At 45.0% G+C, this 19,344-nt stretch overlaps 1 protein-coding gene across 6 annotated transcripts in view; it reads right to left on the reverse strand.

The window, feature by feature from the left end:
* Window positions 1-19,344, reverse strand: part of Fry (FRY microtubule binding protein) — a 392,348-nt gene that overhangs the window by 153,884 nt on the left and 219,120 nt on the right. For all 6 annotated transcript variants that reach the window (XM_075971622.1, XM_075971632.1, XM_075971584.1 and 3 more), the window contains 4 exons: window positions 10,775-10,914; window positions 4,546-4,636; window positions 4,252-4,331; window positions 4,056-4,136 (listed from right to left, as the gene is read on the reverse strand). In XM_075971622.1, the coding sequence (XP_075827737.1) occupies window positions 4,056-4,136; window positions 4,252-4,331; window positions 4,546-4,636; window positions 10,775-10,914 (392 nt within the window). The remainder of the gene's footprint in view (window positions 1-4,055; window positions 4,137-4,251; window positions 4,332-4,545; window positions 4,637-10,774; window positions 10,915-19,344) is intronic.

Genomic DNA, 19,344 nt, shown 5'->3' on the forward strand with positions numbered 1-19,344 from the left:
CAGCCTTGTGGTGATATACAGAATAATAGAAATGGGTTAATTTGATATGTAAGAGCTTGCTAGGAATATGCTATAGTGATCTTTGTTTAGAGTGTTGGTTGCAAGTTGTTATGGATAATGGTCTGAAAAAAAACTAAACAAAGGAGATTAGATTCAGTGCTCTTATTTTGGAAAAAAAGTGGGGGGAAGTGCTGTGGGACAATGGTCTTGTACCCTGTTATTTATATTGTAACAAAACACTGATTGGCCAGTAGTCAGGCAGGAAGTAGAGGCAGGGTGACGAGAACAGGTGCATTCTGGGAAGAGGAAAGGGTCAATCTGCAGTCATCACAGAGGAAGCAAGATGAGAATGCCTCAATGATAAAAGGTACCAAGCCGCTGGGTGGTGGTGGCGCACGCCTTTAATCCCAGCACTCGGGAGGCAGAGGCAGGCGGATCTCTGTGAGTTCGAGACCAGCCTGGTCTACAGAGCTAGTTCCAGGACAGGCTCCAAAGCCACAGAGAAACCCTGTCTCGAAAAACCAAAAAAAAAAATGGTACCAAGCCACGTGGCTAACAGATAAGGATTATTGGCTAATTTAAGATGTAAGAATTAGTTAATAAGAAGCCTGAGCTAATAGGCCAACCAGTTTATAACTAATGTAAGCCTCTGTGTGTTTCTTTGGAACTGAATGACTGGGACTGGGCAGGTCAGAAATCTCTGTCAATAATACCTCTAAGCTGGCATTGGGATTGCTGTGATCTTTGGATGTTGCCTGCTGATTAGAAGGAGGTTTTGTTATCTTTCCTACCCCCTTCTTCTTTCATTCCCCTGCCCCTCTCTTTCCCTTAGTTTTTGAGAAAGGAATCACTCTGTAGCCCAAGCTGGTCTGAAATCTATGTAGTCCAGGCTAGCCTCCTATGTAGTCCAGGCTAGCCTCCATCTTGCAGTGACCCTTCTGCTCTAGTCACCTGAGTTTTGGGTTGGAGCCATCATACTTGGCATGGGCACCACTTTTCACCTTGTCCTGAGTCCACATAACTAAGGCTGGTCATTGACAATATCCAGTATTATGTGTTATTCATTAAAACTAAGAGAAGTGTAAAATTGTATTTTTATGTTATTTCAGCATATTAAAGTTCCTGGATTACAGTATGAGAGAATTATGTTAGGATATCGCAAGGAAAAATATTGAGGTGATCAGAGTCGGATGAATGAGTGAATACACATAGTAATGCCTTCTTTGAAAAACCATTTCTAGGTACACAGAGATGAATTACCAGATAATTGTAGCTCTGTTCATTCTAATGGCAGTTAATTCACTACTCAACTAAAGGGAAATCTTTCTTAGATGTATCATTTCTTTTTTCCTTAGTGATTCATGAACCACAATTATCATAATAGACCTTTTAAAAAAGTATACTCCAGACTCAGGCAAGATGGCTGTCGGTGCCTATGGACCTGAGGAGGCCAGAAGACAGTGTTAAATTCCCCTGAATTGTAGTTAAATGTGGTTGTGAGCCAGCCACGTGGATGCTGGGACCTGTACTTAGGTCCTCCAGCTCTTCAGTCCTTGCCATTTTATTCTTATGTATACTTTGTCTAGTTCTATCTGGTTCTATATTGTCGCTGTCTGCCTTTGACCTTGATACGTCTCCCTGTGTCAGCGGCTTGCCCTCTGGGAGTTCCCCCTCCATTTTCTAACAGGGATGTTTTCTTGTGTTAGAAAACAAACAAGTCATTTGGGTGGGCAGGAAAAAAGGACCAGAGTGAAAATCATACAATGCATGCTGTGGGCAGCGCTATTTTCTATGGTCTTATCTCTTTTACCTGGCGAGGTTTCTGTGTAAGTATTTGAAAATGTTTTGGATGGCTTAGGGAGTAAAGGTGCTTGCAGCCAAGCCTGAAGACCTGAGTTCAATTCTCAGGACTCACTAGTGGAGAGAATCGACTCCTGCCAATTGTCTGTATCCTCTGGTAAAATAATAGTAAAGACTATGTAAAAAGTTTGCTTTGATAAATTATGTATTTCTATACCAAGTGAGGGAACAATTTCTCTGGGGTGGGGTGGAGGTGGGGAATTTTTTTTTACCGTTCCCTAAACAATGCAATGTGTTAACTGTTTACTCAGCATTCACATGGTATTGGGGTTACAGGTTACCCAGATGTGACTTAACCAAATGGAGGAAGAACAGAGTTTATATGATATCTTGTTCACAGGAGACTTGAACATTGCAGATTTTGATACCATGGGGAAAAAGTATTGGGGACCAAACTGAAGTGCACACACCAAGGACAACTATACTAAGAAAATGCTAAGTATTTTCCTTTTTAGATGAGTTTATAATGTTTTAAAGATTTTTTTAATTTTTTGACCTTTTTTACTATTTGAGCATTTCATACATGTATATAATGTGTTTTGATACAACTCCACCCCCACCCCTCCAACTCTCTATCCCCTATTCCGCCTTCTCCCCACTTTTCCTTTCCAACTTAATGTGCTCTTTTAAAAAACCCATTGAGCTCACTTAGCCCTGCCTGCATGTGAGTGGGCGTTGGACCATCTACTAGGACATGGACAGATCCTCCAGTCCCATATCCCTGAAGAAAACAGAATCTCTCTCCTCCAGCAGCCATCAGTTGCCAATAACACCTCGGACAGGGGAGGGAGTTCATAGCAGGGGAGTTCTCCCCATTCTGGGCTCGGATTTGGACTTGATTGGTCTTCTACTGGTCTTATGCATGGGGCTACAGCTGCTGTAAGCTCACTGTACAACAGTCCTGTTATGTCCAGCAAACATCGTTTCACCCACAGGCAACCGTCACCTTCTATTCTTAACCATCTTTCTTCCTTTCTTCTTGGATGCTGCCTGACCCTTAGAGATGTCTCATCTGGAGTTAAGCTCTCCTAGGTCTACATCGGATTGGCTGTGGGTCCCTGTATTCATTGTCATCTACTACAAAGAGAAGGCTCCTGGATGAGGGTTGAGTGGTAAACAATTCCATCTTGCCTGGTGGTGGCACACACCTTTAATACCAGCACTCAAAAGACAGAAGCAGGCCGGATCTCTGAGTCAAGGCCAGATTTGTCTACAGAGCAAGTTCCAGGACAGACAGGACTGTTACACAGAGAAAACCTGTCTTGGGGGGGGGGGGGGAGAATTCTATCTCTTGAAGCTATGCTTCACAAGGACAGAGGCGTCACTTGCCATGAGCTGTTTGCATGGTCTGAATTTGTACCATGTCCTTGGCTCATTTTACCTAATCTAGACACTCAGAATCTTGGCTGACTTGCCTCTGGGCTGTATAAAAAGAAGTCTGGTGAGAAGGGTGTGACGTCACTTCTGGAATACGTTCATCATTGCTCACAGTCTAACACAGCTCTGTTCTAGCCCGCTAAGTAGCATCCTGGGGCCAGATAAATTTAGCAATGAGAATTTCCCCCCTGACTTGTTTCCATGACAATGTCTGGGGCATTTTTAGCTCAGTTGAATTAAGCAAAGTCTGTAGTAAAAGGGACATCGCAGAATGCAATTTTCCCACTTACAGAAGATAGATTGCAACTATCTGGTCCTGGAAGAAAAAAAAATAAAACTTGAATAGCCAATAAACATCTTTGTAATATCCGAGCAAATAGAATAGCAATTTGGTTAGGTCCATTTTTTATCTTGGAAGCAGTGGCCTGAGATGTGCTGGGAATTGGCCCAACTGCCAACATGAAACAGCTCAGTTGAACTTGCTCTGAAGGAGTCCAGTGGTCCTCAACCTTTCTGATGGGACCCTTTAATACAACTCCTCATTTTGTGGTGACGCCCCAACTGTAAAATTATTTTTCTTGCTACTTCATAACTGTAATTTTGCTACTGTTAGAAATCATAATGTAAATGTCTGATATGCAGGATATCTGAGATAGGATGCCATGAAAGGTTGTATGACCCCAAAGGGTGGCTACGCACAGGTTAAGAACCACACCGCTCTAGCTGGCTTCAGGATGGGCACATCACTGCTCTAGCTAGCTTCAGGATGGGCGCATATGCTCAAACCAATGCCAATTCCTATGCAAATGGTCCCTTACTTGGCTTGCGCCAGAACTCCGATGACCTCTGCGTACAGATCTGCCACAATGTGCATGTTGCCAGTGTTGGGACCCAGGTACCTGAGTGAAACAGAATTAGACAAGTCAGGGGTCTGGCGCCCAGAAAAGATCACACAGCTAACTTAGTTTTAAGCACTCAACTTTGTCAATACCCCAGGGAGAGAAACCATCTTACCCTTCTTTGTATTTAAAATGCTTGAAAGCCAGGTTAATAATATCATGTATTAAGCTGTCTATTACAGGATGAAGGGGGATCTGAAAAAAAAAGAAGAAGATGACATTGAATTTGGAAGGGATTATTAAATGTCTTATCAATAATGGTGATTCCACTAATTACATATGATCTATTGCAATCAATAAACATGATTCACATTGCCCAGTACTGGAATTCATAGACCATAAACTCAGACCTTTAGCACTTAGTGTTACAAAGAGTTAACAAAAAGATTATAATAAATGAATCGCTCACCTGTTTCAAAACCTCTATTAGCACTAAAGAAAAAATAAAATCAATGGCGAGGTCCCGTCTCTCCATCAAATAGTCTCGCTGCTGTTCATCACTGCAAAGTTTAAAACGGCACAGTAAATGGCACTGACGGCACTTTTAGGGCGAAATACTTCTCCAAAGACTGCTCTCAGCCCCTCTAGAGCACACCTTTCTGTTAGGATGGGGTCACGTATTACCTGCCTAGGATGGCTCACTGGGAAAATTTAAGCCAGAATAGCTGATTTTAAAAGTTCCAGCTGCATAAACTGAAGTAGCTGTGTGTGCGTCTCTAGCCTCATTCTCTGGACTTTTCTATAGTCCTCTTACAGCCCAGGAATGCCACTGTCCATAAAATACAGTTCACACAGCAGACGGTTTCCACAGTGGAGACATGTATCTAAGGATCTGGGGACAAAAATGTAGTGATGTAATTGACGGAACGAGTTCATGAAGGATCCTAAGAGGTAAGAAGCTAGTCTGTCATCAATGGAAGCGAGACCGCGGGGATGGAGGGAACTCAGCAGCGCTTTCCTGTTCTTTCCTGCTGACCCTTCATCACTTGAGATTTAATGCCAAGGGGAAGGAATTGAAGCCAGACCAAAAGGGAGCTGGAAGAAGAAGGGGAAAGGAGAGGTGGGGTCATTTACGCCCGTTCAGAAGTTAGGATGCAGAAAAGGAAGGCCAAGTGTCGCAAAGCGGCATCTCTGTCCCAGTTCCTGGCTTCCTGGAACTGGCTGAGGACTCTTTGAAACTGAATGATATCCCTGGCTCTCAATGGCAGCGGCTACAGTGACTGTGGGGTGAAAGGTCCAGACTGAAAATTAGGACTGCTAGCCTTGTCTCCATCTATGACTCTGCCACTTGCTAGCCATGTCTCCATCTATGACCCTGCCACTTGCTAGCCTTGTCTCCATCTATGACTCTGCCACTTGCTAGCCATGTCTCCATCTATGACTGCCACTTGCTAGCCTTGTCTCCATCTATGACTCTGCCACTTGCTAGCCTTGTCTCCATCTATGACCCTGCCACTTGTTAGCCATGTCTCCATCTATGACTCTGCCACTTGCTAGCCTTGTCTCCATCTATGACCCTGCCACTTGCTAGCCTTGTCTCCATCTATGACCCTGACACTTGCTAGCTATGTCTCCATCTATGACTCTGCCACCTGCTAGCCATGTCTCCATCTATGACTCTGCCACTTGCTAGCCATGTCTTCACCTCTGTGGAGATGCTTATAATACAGGTGTAGTGTCCCCTTTCTCAAAACGCTGGGGACCAGACAGTCAGATGTTTTCTGAATTTGGAGTATTTGTATCCATAAAATCTTGGGAACAAGACCCAAATCTAAACATGAAATTCACTATGTCTCCCGAGCACCTTCTCTGGAGCCTGACAGCAGTTAGAATGTGCTGAGCATGCTCCCTGTGTTGTCCATGAGACCAGCTGTGGGGCCATTTTACCTTTGATTTCCTGTCGGCATCAAACATTTTTTTTTTTGAGCATTTCAGTTTTTGGATTTTTTTTCCGATTAGGGGTGGTCAACATTAGGTACATGAAGATTTGAGGTGGTCAGGCATGTCCAGTATTTAGTGTAATCTAAGCACATAAGGGGTCCATACTTGCTGAGGATGGCAGGGTATGCATTCCTTTGGAGGGTATTTCCAAATAAGCTGAAGGAATTTTAAGAATGGAATGCTTTTATCTTTAGGCATGAGGGAGTAAAAAGAGAAGGTGGGTGTGTATGTATATGTATGTGTTTATATACACACACATGCACACACACGCGTGCGCACACACAGACTTCTGGAAGTGCTCGTGACCGTGGGAAGTCACATTCGAGCAGTTTGGTGAGGTTAGGAAGGAAGCCATGAAGGAAAGCTATGGTTTCGCTTGTTGAAGGGAAATCATTTCAGATCGGTTATGAGCAGCCGGCCAGGAGGGCAAATGCAGACGAATCCATCTGAACGTCCTTCAAGAGCCACTTGAGCTAGAGCCTGGGAAGTGCGGCTGTAGCCGGGAGCGGACATTGTTCAGAGCTACATTCAAAAAGAGAGGATTCCCCAAGGTAGACTTTCTTCCTCCCTCCCTCCCTCCCTCCCTCCCTCCCTCCCTCCCTCCCTCCCTCCCTCCCTCCCTCTCTCTCTGCGCACAAGAAGGGAATGGGAAGTCTGAAATCAAGAGCAAGAAAGCTCTCAAGACAGCAGCAGTGAGAGCGCTCTCTTGTCAGACGGATGTGAGGATTTGAGTGTCCTTTAAAAGTGCCCGGAGAGGGAGAGTATGGTGGCTCCACACTGCCTGCTTCAAGTGAAAGTTTGACAAGCCAGGCTTGACTCCCAGGCCCCGCAGTGGAGCTGTCTCCCCAAAGCTGTCCTCATGCTTCCACACGAGGGTATACATACACACACACACACACACACACACACACACACACACACACACACACACACATATATACTCATACCCCCACCCCTCCCCCCCCCTCCCCCATCCTCTCCCCCTACCCTCACACCCCACTCCTACCCCTCACAACCCCACCCAGTAATAATAATGCTAATAATAAAGTTAAGAGTTGTTTCAAAAGAGGGTCTGGAGAACCCCAAGAAAGGGGTAATTCCTGGCTATGGGAAACCCGAAAAACAAAAAACTCAATCCTTTTTAAACCTCTGATTTTATTTAAAAAGAGAGATTATGCTTTCAGGTAAAAGATATACACTTTTCTAATAATTAATTTCAATTTTATTACCTAGTTGAGGTTCCACTGACAGGCACCAGAGACTTCTGATAAACACTGGGCAGTAAAAATGTCGCTATTCCACTAATCTCAGAAGCCATGACCCAGCATCAATCCCGTCCACTCTCTCCCTAAAATTCCCCTTTAAGTCCTGGTCTTGCCAGGTCATGCACGCACTTGCCCTCGAGACTCTTGCTCGCTTAGCTTCTTCCCAGGCACAGAAGTTCCTATTTTAAATGTTGAAGCCTAGCTAAAGCACTGCTAAGGTGAGCTTTACTGTTCCAATTCTGTGGGCATCTGACCTCAAAACCCACCCTGGTTTCCTGCAAAGAACCAGTGACATTTAAAAAACAAACAAAATCACCACCACCAAAACCAGCAAAATCAACGGCAAAGCCCTGGATTTTCAATTCATCAAGAAATTAACTCACACAAAAGCTAGTTTTGAATTCTGACAGGGCAGAGGAAAACGATCAAACTCATTTCAGTTCTTACAAATGGCCGGGACGGTCCCTGTGGAGAGTCACCCGGCAGGGGGGGTCTCCCATTCACAAGCCAAATGTCTGACAGAGGCCATCCCATGCAGTTAGTGCAGACCAGTTTCAGACACACAGTGGAAATTCTGCCATCAAATTTTAATACATTAAAAGGTTTTCCTTGAAGAGAGACAATTAAGGGGGCTGGAGAGATGGCTTAGCGGATAAGGTCACTGGCTGCTCTTACAAAGGACTTGGGTTCCCTAGCATTCAGATTGTGGCTCACAACCATCTGTAAGTCCAGTTTCAGGGGATTTAACGCCTCCTTCTGGCCTCCATGGGCACTGCACCCATGTGGTCCACATACATACATGCAGGTAAATACTTAGGTACATAAAATTCAAAACCAAACAAAGGAAAGGATTAAAGGGAGGCTGCTAATAGGAACAGGCTTTTGTTTTGGAGTCAGAGCTGAGAATCTCCTGAGAACACTGAACACACACTCGAGCAGCGCCTGCTATAGGATATAGATGGTACCATAGGCGGCTCTTCCCTGTAATCCCAGTACTTGGGGGTGTAGATGGTACCAGGGGCGGCTCCTACTTGTAATCCCAGTACTTGGGGGTATAGATGGTACCAGGGGCAGCTCCTACTTGTAATCCCAGTACTTGGGGGTATAGATGGTACCAGGGGCAGCTCCTACCTGCAATCCCAGTACTTGGGGATATAGATGGTACAAGGGGCGGCTCCTCCCTGTAATCCCAGTACTTGAGGATACAGATGGTACCATGGGCAACTCCTACCTGTAATCCCAGTACTTGGGGATATAGATGGTACCATAGGTGGCTCCTCCCTGTAATCCCAGTACTTGGGGGTGTAGATGGAACCATGGGCAACTCCTACCTGCAATCCCAGTACTTGGGGATATAGATGGTACAAGGGGCGGCTCCTACTTGTAATCCCAGTACTTGGGGATACAGATGGTACCATGGGCAACTCCTACCTGTAATCCCAGTACTTGGGGATATAGATAGTACCATAGGTGACTCCTCCCTGTAATCCCAGTACTTGGGGATACAGATGGTACCATGGGCAACTCCTACCTGTAATCCCAGTACTTGGGGATATAGATAGTACCATAGGTGACTCCTCCCTGTAATCCCAGTACTTGGGGGTGTAGATGGAACCAGGGGAGGCTCCTCCCTGTAATCCCAGTACTTGGGGATATAGATGGTACCATAGGTGGCTCCTCCCTGTAATCCCAGTACTTGGGGATACAGATGGTACCATGGGCAACTCCTACCTGTAATCCCAGTACTTGGGGGCATAGATGGTACCAAGGGCAGCTTTTACCTGCAATCCCAGTACTTGGGGGTGTAGATGGAACCAGGGGAGGCTCCTACCTGTAATCCCAGTACTTGGAGTTGGAAAAGGAGGTTGGCTGTGTGTGCCAGCTATTTCCAGCTAGAGAGTAAGGCTCTGATTTTGTTTGCTTTGTTTTTTTTTTAAAACTTACTCAGCATAAAAAACTTACCTATCGCTTCTTCCAATAAAATGGTAAACATAATTGAATCTTGCAGAAACGCAAGCGTTTTCTAAAACTAAGCTACAAGTTCGGATGCAATGTATTTGGTAAAATTACAGATCTTACATTAAAAAAAATTGAAATAGACTTATCAGGCTCATGGAGAAAAAATAAGACAGCTGGGTGGTGGTGGTGGTGCACACCTTCAATCCCAGCACTTGGGAGGCAGAGACAGGTGGATCTCTGTGAGTTCAAGGCCAGCCTGAGTCTGCAGAATGAGTTCCAGGACAGCCAGGGCTGTTACAGAGAAACCCTGTCTTAAAAATAAAAACAGAACAAAACAAAACAACTCCCCCCCCAAAACAAAAAAGAAGCCACTTGAAAGTGGTGGGGGTCTGGTATGCAGTAGTGAATTTCAAGCTACAGTGGATAAAGCATTTCTAAAATGTACAATCGATTCCTGTGGAGAAACAGATCCCATTTTAAGATAGTCCCCGCCCCCCCTTTTTTTTGAAAGATTTCTTTTTTTCAAAAGATTAATTTTCTTTTAAATTATGTGTATGTGAGTGGGTGAGGGCAGAAGTGCAGAAGACAAAGGGACATCTGATCCCTAAAGAGCTGGGACCTAGGTGACTGTGAGCGGCCTGATGTGGGTCTGGGAACCCTCCGCAGGTCCTCTGAAGGAGCAGGACGTAACCTCAAACTGAGGCTCAGCCATCCCTCTGGCCCAGCATCTTATTATTATTGCTTTAGAAGCTGTATTAATCCTTTTTCATATATGTAATTCTTTTCTTTCCTTGCCTAGCTATAATACTTTCATTTCAAACTTAGGATATTAAACACTTGCCTAATATTTGGGAGTCACGCATTAACTTGAACATAAGAATGCTGTCAGCTACTGAACGGCCCAGGCAGCAGCAAATTCCAGTTCTCAAACCACGGAGGGAAGAGGGACCACAGAGAACACAGGCGCGGCTCTCAGCTGGCAGGGGAGGTCACAGACATGAATTTTACTTCCCCATGCGTACCCTCATGCTGAGGTACAGAGAGATGGCCAGCCTCAAGACTATTGCAGCCCTGGGCCCTTCTGCCATGGTTCACGAAGCATCCCACGTTACCTGGCTAACTGATAAGATGACTGATGGGGATACTGAGCCTTCAGTGGCCTGATTTTGGGTACAGCTCAGGGAGGGGGATTGAAGAGGATGGAAGGAAGCAAGTGGTGACCTGGGGCCCATTTTAGCCTGTCCCAACACATCTAAACAAAGCCCTGTGTGCTTCCAACCATTGGCAGCTGGCCGTGACAGGATGTTCCACATGCCTGACCTACTACGGACCAGAGGGCACACAGCATTTACTGAGTCTCCTCCTGGGTAGTCAGAGAGGCCTGGGTGCCACATAATTCTCACTTTGATGTATAAAGAGGGCACGAGCAAGGCAGGAATGAGAAACAAGAATCCAGACACCAAAAGCAAGTACCTTTTTGACTTATTGCTCGTTCTTGGTCTGTATTCGTGCGATTCATCCTCAATGCCATTTTGCCTTTTGTACCAATCAAACAGTGTTCGCAGAATGGAAGGCAGGCAGTACTCGGAGAGGGAGCTCATGGAGCTGATGACCTTCAGGGAAAGAGAGACACAGGCCATCAGGAGGCTTGTCGGCGAGGACAGCTTCCGAGACACTGACGTTGCATAAATAATCAACCGTGAGCATACACACTGCCAAGTTTCCCTACACATGCCTAGTCATTTCTGTCATAAATCAGTATATTCTGGGGAGCCCAAGTCTCCCAGAGTGGCAGACATTTCTCACATAATAATTCTGTGGCTCAGAACAGTTCATTACTCTGAGTGCCTTACTGGAGGGACCAGATGTTCATTGCCTTTGAGTTCTTCAGGACACCACTGCCACCATTTCACATTGTCATCTACCACAATAACTGTATGGCTTAGGTCTTCAAAAGTTCATATAGTGTAAATCAATATAAATTAATTATGAACTGTTCAGGTGAAATAAGTAAACCAAGCTCTCAAACAAATAACCTCCGTGACAACAATGATTATTGTTTTCTTCCAATAAGAGATCATTTGAGTTATGGCTCCAATTAGGCTCCAGATACCAAAGAGTAGGAATAATTTAATTTTATTAATTCTTTAAAGGAACATGTTTAAATATATATACTTGCAGGAACCTACTTCTTCAGCTGAGCAAGCTAGGTCTAACTTCCTTTTAAAGTAAAGCAATCTTGTGAGCAGGGTTTCCCACCTTTAGACAGAGCAAACCTGACTTTCCTCAGATTCCATTAATTCATTAACCTTAACTTCTTTCTCTAAAACAATAGTTGTAAGCACACACACAGAGCTATGGGTTAACAGAAGTTAAACATGACTAGGATGTTGTATTTAGATCATTCTGTGAATCTGGTGGTCAGGCTTTCCAAATCGAAACCAATCTATTCATTTGGAAAAAACAAACAAATGTGACCTTTATCCACCCCGGTTATGCCCACAGTCAAAATACATTTTGCTGATGTGACTGTCCATATAACAGTAACTGTTGGGAAGAAAGCAAGTCATAGTGGGTTATGGGAACGATTCCCTAGTTTTTGCCAAAGTTATTCCAACATAAGACAGAATATTTTGACCAGTTGGTGATGGCGCATGCCTTTAATCTCAGCAAGGCAGATCTAGGTGAGTTTGAGGCCAACCTGGTCTACAGAGTGAGTTCCAGGACATTCAGAGCAGTTACACAGAGAAACCCTGTCTTTACCACCCCCCGCCCCAAGGGGAAAGAATATCTGGGGTCTGGAGAAATGGCTCAGCAGTTAAGAGCACTTGCTACTCTTGTAGAGGCCTAGGTTTGGCTCCCTGTACCCACACAGCAGGTCAAAACAACCTGTAACGCCAGTTCATGGGATTTTGTGCCCTCTCCTAGCCTCCAAGGGAACTGCACACATATGGTTTCACACACATATATGCAAAAGATAAAAATTAAAAAAAATCTTTAAAAAAATAATGAAAGGATATTTCTCCAAATTGCCACTGACTAAAATGTTTTATATTGGGGTTGTACTTTAGCTTAGTGGTATAGTGCCCTGGGTCCAATCTCTAATCCAGTAAAATAGAAATAAAGTAAAGATTTAAAAAACAAAATACTTTGATTTGGGAGATAAAGTGGATTTCCCCACAGAGATAAAATGGACCAGAATTCATAGTCCCTAAGATAGGGTAATGCTCTCAACCATCCCATATATAATAAAGTTTCAAATGCACCTGATAGTCAGTATTTAAAACTTATCTGGGGAAGACCAAGGAGACATAGACACTGGCCGAGGCATGGTTTTTATTCTAGATGGTATCCAGGAACAGTAAAAAGAGAGATCAGGAAAATCAACGAACTGTAAACAAGGTATATAGGTTGGTTGGTAATAATACATCCATGCTGGTTCTTTCCAACAAATGTACCACGGGACTATGAGACGTTAGCAGCAGAGGAAGGTGGCCATGTTGGACTCTTTATTGAACTTTTCTATAGGTCACAGATCATTCTAAAATAAAACTTACTAAAAACACTCTTGGGGCTGGAGAGATGATTTGGTGGTTAAGAGCACTGATGGCTCTTGCAGAGGACCTGGGTTTAGTTCCCAGTACTTGCCTCACGGCTCACAGCTATCTGTATGCAACTCTGGTTCCAGGGGATCTGACACACTCTTCTAGACTCCATGGGCACTGGGCACATGTGGCACACATACACACATGTAAGGAAACACTCACATACAACATTTTGACCATCAGTAAAATTTAAGTGGGTATGATGGTGCATACTTTAAACCCCCAGCAGTTGGGAGGCAGAGGCAGATGGATCTCTGCGTTTGAGGCCAGCATGGTCTTTGGAGGGAGTTCCAAGACAGCTAGGGCTACACAGAGAAACCCAACGAGATAGATAGATAGATAGATAGATAGATAGATAGATAGATAGATAGATAGATAGATGGATATATAGATAGATGATAGATAGATAGACAGACAGATAGATAGAGAAAAAAAGATAAATTAAAATCAGTCCTGTATGGGCTATTACAGTCTCTTATTGCCACAAACCAATAAAAGAGGCAGACTTACACTTCCTTCCCAAACATCTCTGGGTGGAGCTCACTGTCCTCAGTTGCTTCACTTAGGTATAACCTGTGCTAGTTAGGTTTTTCTTTTAATTTTGATTTTATTTATTAATTATTATTATTGTTAATTGTTTTGCTAACTTGACACAAGCAATGATTATTTGGGAATACGGAACTTCAGTTGAGAAATTTCCTCCACTAGATAGCCTGTGGGCCAGTTTGTGGGGTATTTTCTTGATTGGTGATTGATGTTGGAGGGTCCAGCCCTCAGGGCAGAGTCACCCCTGGGCTGGTGGTCCTGGACTCTATATGAAAGCAGGCTGAGCAAGCCACAAGAAGCCAGCCAGTGAGCAGCATCCCCCCATGGCCTCTGTGTCAGTGCTTGTCTCCAGGTTCCTGCCTTTGCTTCCCTCAACAATGAGCTATGATCCAGATGTGTCAGTCACATAACTCTTTCTTCCTCATGTTCCTTTAATCCCGGCCTTTATCACAGAAATAAGGAAGCAAGCTAAGACCCCCACAGTCTTAGGAGAGAGCATCCAGAGATCCCACAAACCCCAGGCACAAAAAAAAAAACAAGAAAAACTTTTCAAGTCATTGAAACATCAGCACAGAGCCTGTCTCAGCTTCTGCAGGGGCTCTCTCCCATAGCACAGGGCTGATGGCATCTCAGAGGGAATGACAGGTGAGCAGGAGGACAGATGTGCCCTTCTCATCTCCGCCACTGCCCTTGGAGCCAGGTTTTCAAGGAGCAAGGGAGGGATCTGCAGAGGCCTGGACCTTGAATCCCAGGAAGGGAGGAAGGTCTTGCTGGCTGCTTGGTTACTTGACTCCTCCTTTTATGGGAAGTGGAGCCAATGGCCCCATGAATTCCAGCTCTGTACTGCTGCTGAAAGCGGGCAGGCCGGGCACAAGGATGTCCTTGTTGCCTTTAAATAGTCTTGCTCTTCCACCATCGATGGGCCAGAGACTGGGCAGCAGGTGGAGACGGAGGGTATGGAATCCCAGGCTCATTTCAAAGGGTGTTTTCTTTTGGGGAGTGCATAGAAGAGTACTAAATGTACTTTGCAAATGTTCTAATATTTGCTTTGGCTTTTTATGGGTAAACAGGCGAGAAGAGACTGTCCCTTATGCGGCAGTGAAGAGGGTGGCTTTTCTGAAACATTTCTTTATTCCCTCCGAAGGCAAAGAAAGCAGTCTCACACAGAAACGCTTGAATGCGTCCTTCATGAGGTCACTCCGTATTTTACAGTAATAAGACAGATTTGTCATGAGTGGTGCACTTAATGCACAATTTAAAGTCACTTCAGTGATGGGTCAGTTTTACAAATGAGTTCAAGTGCCAAGTAGCACCGGGGGTCAGGGTCCCTACTGCGTAAGTTCTGTAAAATACTGACATTGTGAAATAACTGCATATGCAGACTGCTTTTATCCAATCAGATATCGTACTGCTGTTTAATTAGAGTCCCTTGCAGTGGTAACAGGCTTAAAAACTTAATTCAGTACCCTTTTTTGGGAAGATTAGTCATCATTTTTTTTGTTTTAACATCTTGATTTTATGGCATATAACATTCTATAAGAGTAATTTCAGAAATACTGAATGACACTAATAGTGTATAAATCCAACATTAATTTTTTTTTGCTTATTAATTTTGTTTTTTTGGTTTTTTCAAGACAAGGTTTCTCTGTAGCTTTGGAGCCTGTCCTGGAACTAGCTCTTGTAGACCAGGCTGGCCTCCAACTCACAGAGATCCACCTACCTCTGCCTCCCAAGTGCTGGGATTAAAGGCGTGTGCCACCACTGCCTGGCTTTGTTATTAATTTTCACTTACACATTTTTGTTTTTGTTTTTTGAGACAGGGTTTCTCTGTGTATCAGTCCTAATTGTCCTAGAACTTGCTCTTGTAGACCAGGCTGGCCTCGAACACACAGAGATCCACCTGTCTCTGCCTCCCCAGTTCTGGAATTGAAGGTGTGCGCCACCACTGCCCGACTTCAATTATACATTTTTTAAGACTTAGTAATTTTTCATATTTTATGTGTGTTTGCCTCTATGTTTGTATGTATACCATGTGCACGCAGTACTCACAGAGGCCAGAAGAGGGTATCAGATCTCCTGGAACTGTAGTTACAGGCACTTGTGAGCCACCATGTGGATGCTGGGAACTGAACTCAGGTCCTCCAGGAAGAGCAGCCAGTGCTCTTAATCACTGAGCCATCTCTCCAGCCTCTCCAGAACTTGCACATTTTAAATAGATGTTCACTGCATTGTAGAACTACAACGAATGTGGAAACACCGCAATTTCACGTTTCCTTCTAAGGAAAACCACAAGTGCCTATGATGCTGTCTCAGCTCTAGCCTACAAATGCATCTTACCATGGGTTTCTTGTTACTAAGTGATATTTTTTTCACATATTAACAACCTAAGGAGACAGTACTGCTCAACAGTACAGGAGACAGACAACACCTGTAAGAAGACCTAAAAAGAAGTTACTCAGAACCTTTGAATAAGTTATCTGGAAATTACAGCATTGGGTAGCACAAGCAAAGACTGTAAACTGTGCTGCACAGCGAACACTCGCAACCGGCATCCTCAGAAGTCAGCATGAGGAGCGATGACTAATTCTTCACTTGGCAGGTTTTCCTAATTTCCCAAGGGCACTGAGAAGCTCAGAAGGTCTTGGCTTCACGTTACAGCTCTACGGGCCCAGCCGCACCATTTCTCTGACACCGAGTCATAAACCTAGACTGGGAATCCTTAATCTCACTGGGTTTTAACGAGGGCAAAAATGAGACGCTATAAAATGTAAGGCGCATAATAAACCTCCCAGAAGGTCAGTTTCATTCTTCCATTTCCAAACAGTGAAACGCGAGTCCGGACGTAGAGCACATCAATTTCCGACAACAGAAGAAACCTTAGAGAAGGTGAGCATTAACTACCCCTCAGACGAGGGGCTATTCTCTAGATCATAGAAAGAGCTGCAGAAAATTCAACACCCAGCCCTCAAAACTGCCTACCAGTAAAATAAGCAATGAACTCAGTTGACAGTTCACATGAGAAGAAGAACAAATGTCCAGTAAATATTTTAAAGGTGTCCACCTCACAGCTGGAGTGGTCATCTGCTCTTGCTGCAGGGCCATCGACATTCTATCATGGGTGGGGGAGGGGAATCATAGACCCCAACATTTCCCCAAGAGCTGGAGGTGGTTAGGGGTTGCTGGAGGGGGGTCCTGTTCCTTGGTAGTGCAGTTGTCCTTGTTGGAGTAAATGACATTCCAATCAAGTTCATGCAGGCAACAGACAGACAGACACACACACACACAGTCAGACATGAATCCAGGAAGGTGACTTGTTGGGAGAGAAGGGAGGCTCAGTGGGATCGGATGGGAGGAAGAAAGGATAACAGGGGGGCTGTAATTAAAATAGGTGATATATATGTATGAACTTGTGGAAGAAAAAGTGTTCAGCATCCTCAGGTCTTGAGGAAATGCGAACTGAAACTCCTCAGAGCTGCCAGGGCAGTCAGGTGACTGTCGTCATGATGAAGATGAGGATGTGGGGAGAGAAGAACGCTTACAGGTGGTAGAAATGTAACCTGGTGCATCCCTATGGAAATCAGTGTGGAAGATTTTCCAAAACTAACAGCCGCCCACTGGGGAAGGGGGCGCTCCCTGAGGCAGAGAGAGAAACACTCTTCTCCAGTGGTGTAGCCTTCGGTAAGGTGTCCATACACAACCGTTGGCCCAGGTAGTCACTAGAGCAAGCCGTTTGTGAAAACTACACAGGCCCCACCCCACTCCTCTTCTCATCCAGCCCCACATGTTGTCCTTTCTCCAGGATTCTCCATCTCTCCTGCATCAGAGATGCCTCCTCTTTCCCCATCGCTGTCAGCTTTCTCCTTAGTCCTTGAAATCTGATGTCTCTTCTGGCCATTCCAGTGAGGCCTCTTATCTGGCATCTCAGCAGGGACCAAACCCAGAGGCTCAGCGATGGCCTTTTCTGTGGTCGTATCTGCCAACGTCTCCAGAGCAAGGAACGCTATTTACTATTTATCATGGCTTCCCTTGGAGGTCTTTCTTTATCAGGGTCCTGGGGTGCTGCTCTGTCCCAGTCAGCTTCCAGCACTCTCATTTCCTGTGGGCATCCTTATGCCACGGCCAAAGCACAGTGAGACAATTTACCTATGGCAATGATGGTCTGGTCCTGATGTTTGGGCTTTCACCTGATGCTCTGGGCAAAGCTTCTTTGGGCAACAAGAGATAAAGAGGAAATGACATCTACTCTCCAACAGAGGCTGTGCCAAGCCCTAAGCTGGGAGGGGGTGGTCCAGCTATGAAACCGCAGGGAGGATACACTATCTGAATTATAAATTGAACATTCCTGAAGCCCCCAAATCTGAAAAGTTTAGAATGCTGGCATTTGATACCTCAGGTGGAAAAATTCTATAAATTTGAATCACTAATGCATAAAATCATTTGAGTTTTTTGGATAAAATTACCCCGAGTCTATGTGTAGAAAGTGTATATGCTATATACACCAATTTCATACTTAGACTTAGGTCCCGTCCCTCTATGGGTATGTAATGATCAGAAATGCGAACTCACTCTGGTTTTATTCTGTGTAAGGGTCATTCAGTGGGCATTTCAGTTTTGTTTTCTTTGTCCATCATCAGACAACACAAAGGCAACAGTCTAAAAGCTAAGGTCAGAAAAATCAGATGTGCACAGCTGGAAGGTGCATGCAAGAGCATGAAGTGATTCTGCAAGCAGCCGCCTCTTTTGCGCACGTGTCTGGTGCCCCTCAGGAATCCACCTGCTGCATGGAAAGCGCTGTGACCTCCCCCAGAGAGGGGGCGTTTCTGAAGGTGGTATTCACTTCTCTTTTAACTGTGTTTGATTGCCACTCACCCAGCTGCTGTTTGATTGCAGGAACAAATGCCTGGGGCGCTAAACTTTCAAAGAGGATGTCCGTAGGGGCTGGAGTGGTGTCTCAGCAGCTAAGGTCAGCTGCTGCCTTCCAGAGGACTGGAGTTTAGCTCCCAACCCTCACATTTTGCAGCCCACAACCACATGCAAAGTCAGTTTTCTCTCTTCTAGAATTCCTGGGTTCTAGCACATGCATGACACCCATATACACACTCAGGCACACATTGCTCCTGAACACATATGGTACCCGTATACACACTCAGGCACACATTGCTCCTGAACACATATGGTATCCGTATACACACTCAGGCACACATTGCTCCTGAACACATATGGTACCCGTATACACACTCAGGCACACATTGCCCCTGAACACATATGGTATCCGTATACACACTCAGGCACACATGCATACACATAAAATGATACTTTTGAAAAAAGTCACATCTTTTAAAACAGACAGAAGGATGTCTGTGAAATCTGGTAATAGCAGAAAGGGGCGTGAAGGCCAAGCAGCTCGCCCAGCCCACAGCACGTTCTCCACACCGCACAAACCAGACCCCGAGAGGTGCGGCTCTGACCCTGCACTGCCATGCTGCTCCAAGTGTTGCCCATTCCGACGAGCGACAAAAGTCTAGGCGTGCAAGCAAGGCCCTCAGACCACTTAACGTGGACTTATCAGCCATGCCAAGTGTCCAATAGCTGTGCACAGAGGAGCACGGCTGGACCCCCAGCATCTGGGAAAGCGGTAGGAGCCAGAGCGGGAATTAGAGGTAAGCTGAGGCTCCCTAGGAGGACCTGTCTCAAGAAGATACGTTCAACGCACCATGAGCTGCCCCTGCTGCTGAGGCTTCCTTCGCACCAACATCCCTTGAGCTGTGAAATCCAATCTACCCCTCCGCCTTTTCTGTACCCCAACACCTCTTTATTAAGATCAATGTCCTCAATGTCTCCAGTCGTGCCCTGGACAGCCACACCTCCTTAGGATTCCCCCTCCCCACAACA

Source organism: Microtus pennsylvanicus, chromosome 1 (assembly GCF_037038515.1).
Source record: "Microtus pennsylvanicus isolate mMicPen1 chromosome 1, mMicPen1.hap1, whole genome shotgun sequence".
NCBI classification, from domain to species: domain Eukaryota; kingdom Metazoa; phylum Chordata; class Mammalia; order Rodentia; family Cricetidae; genus Microtus; species Microtus pennsylvanicus.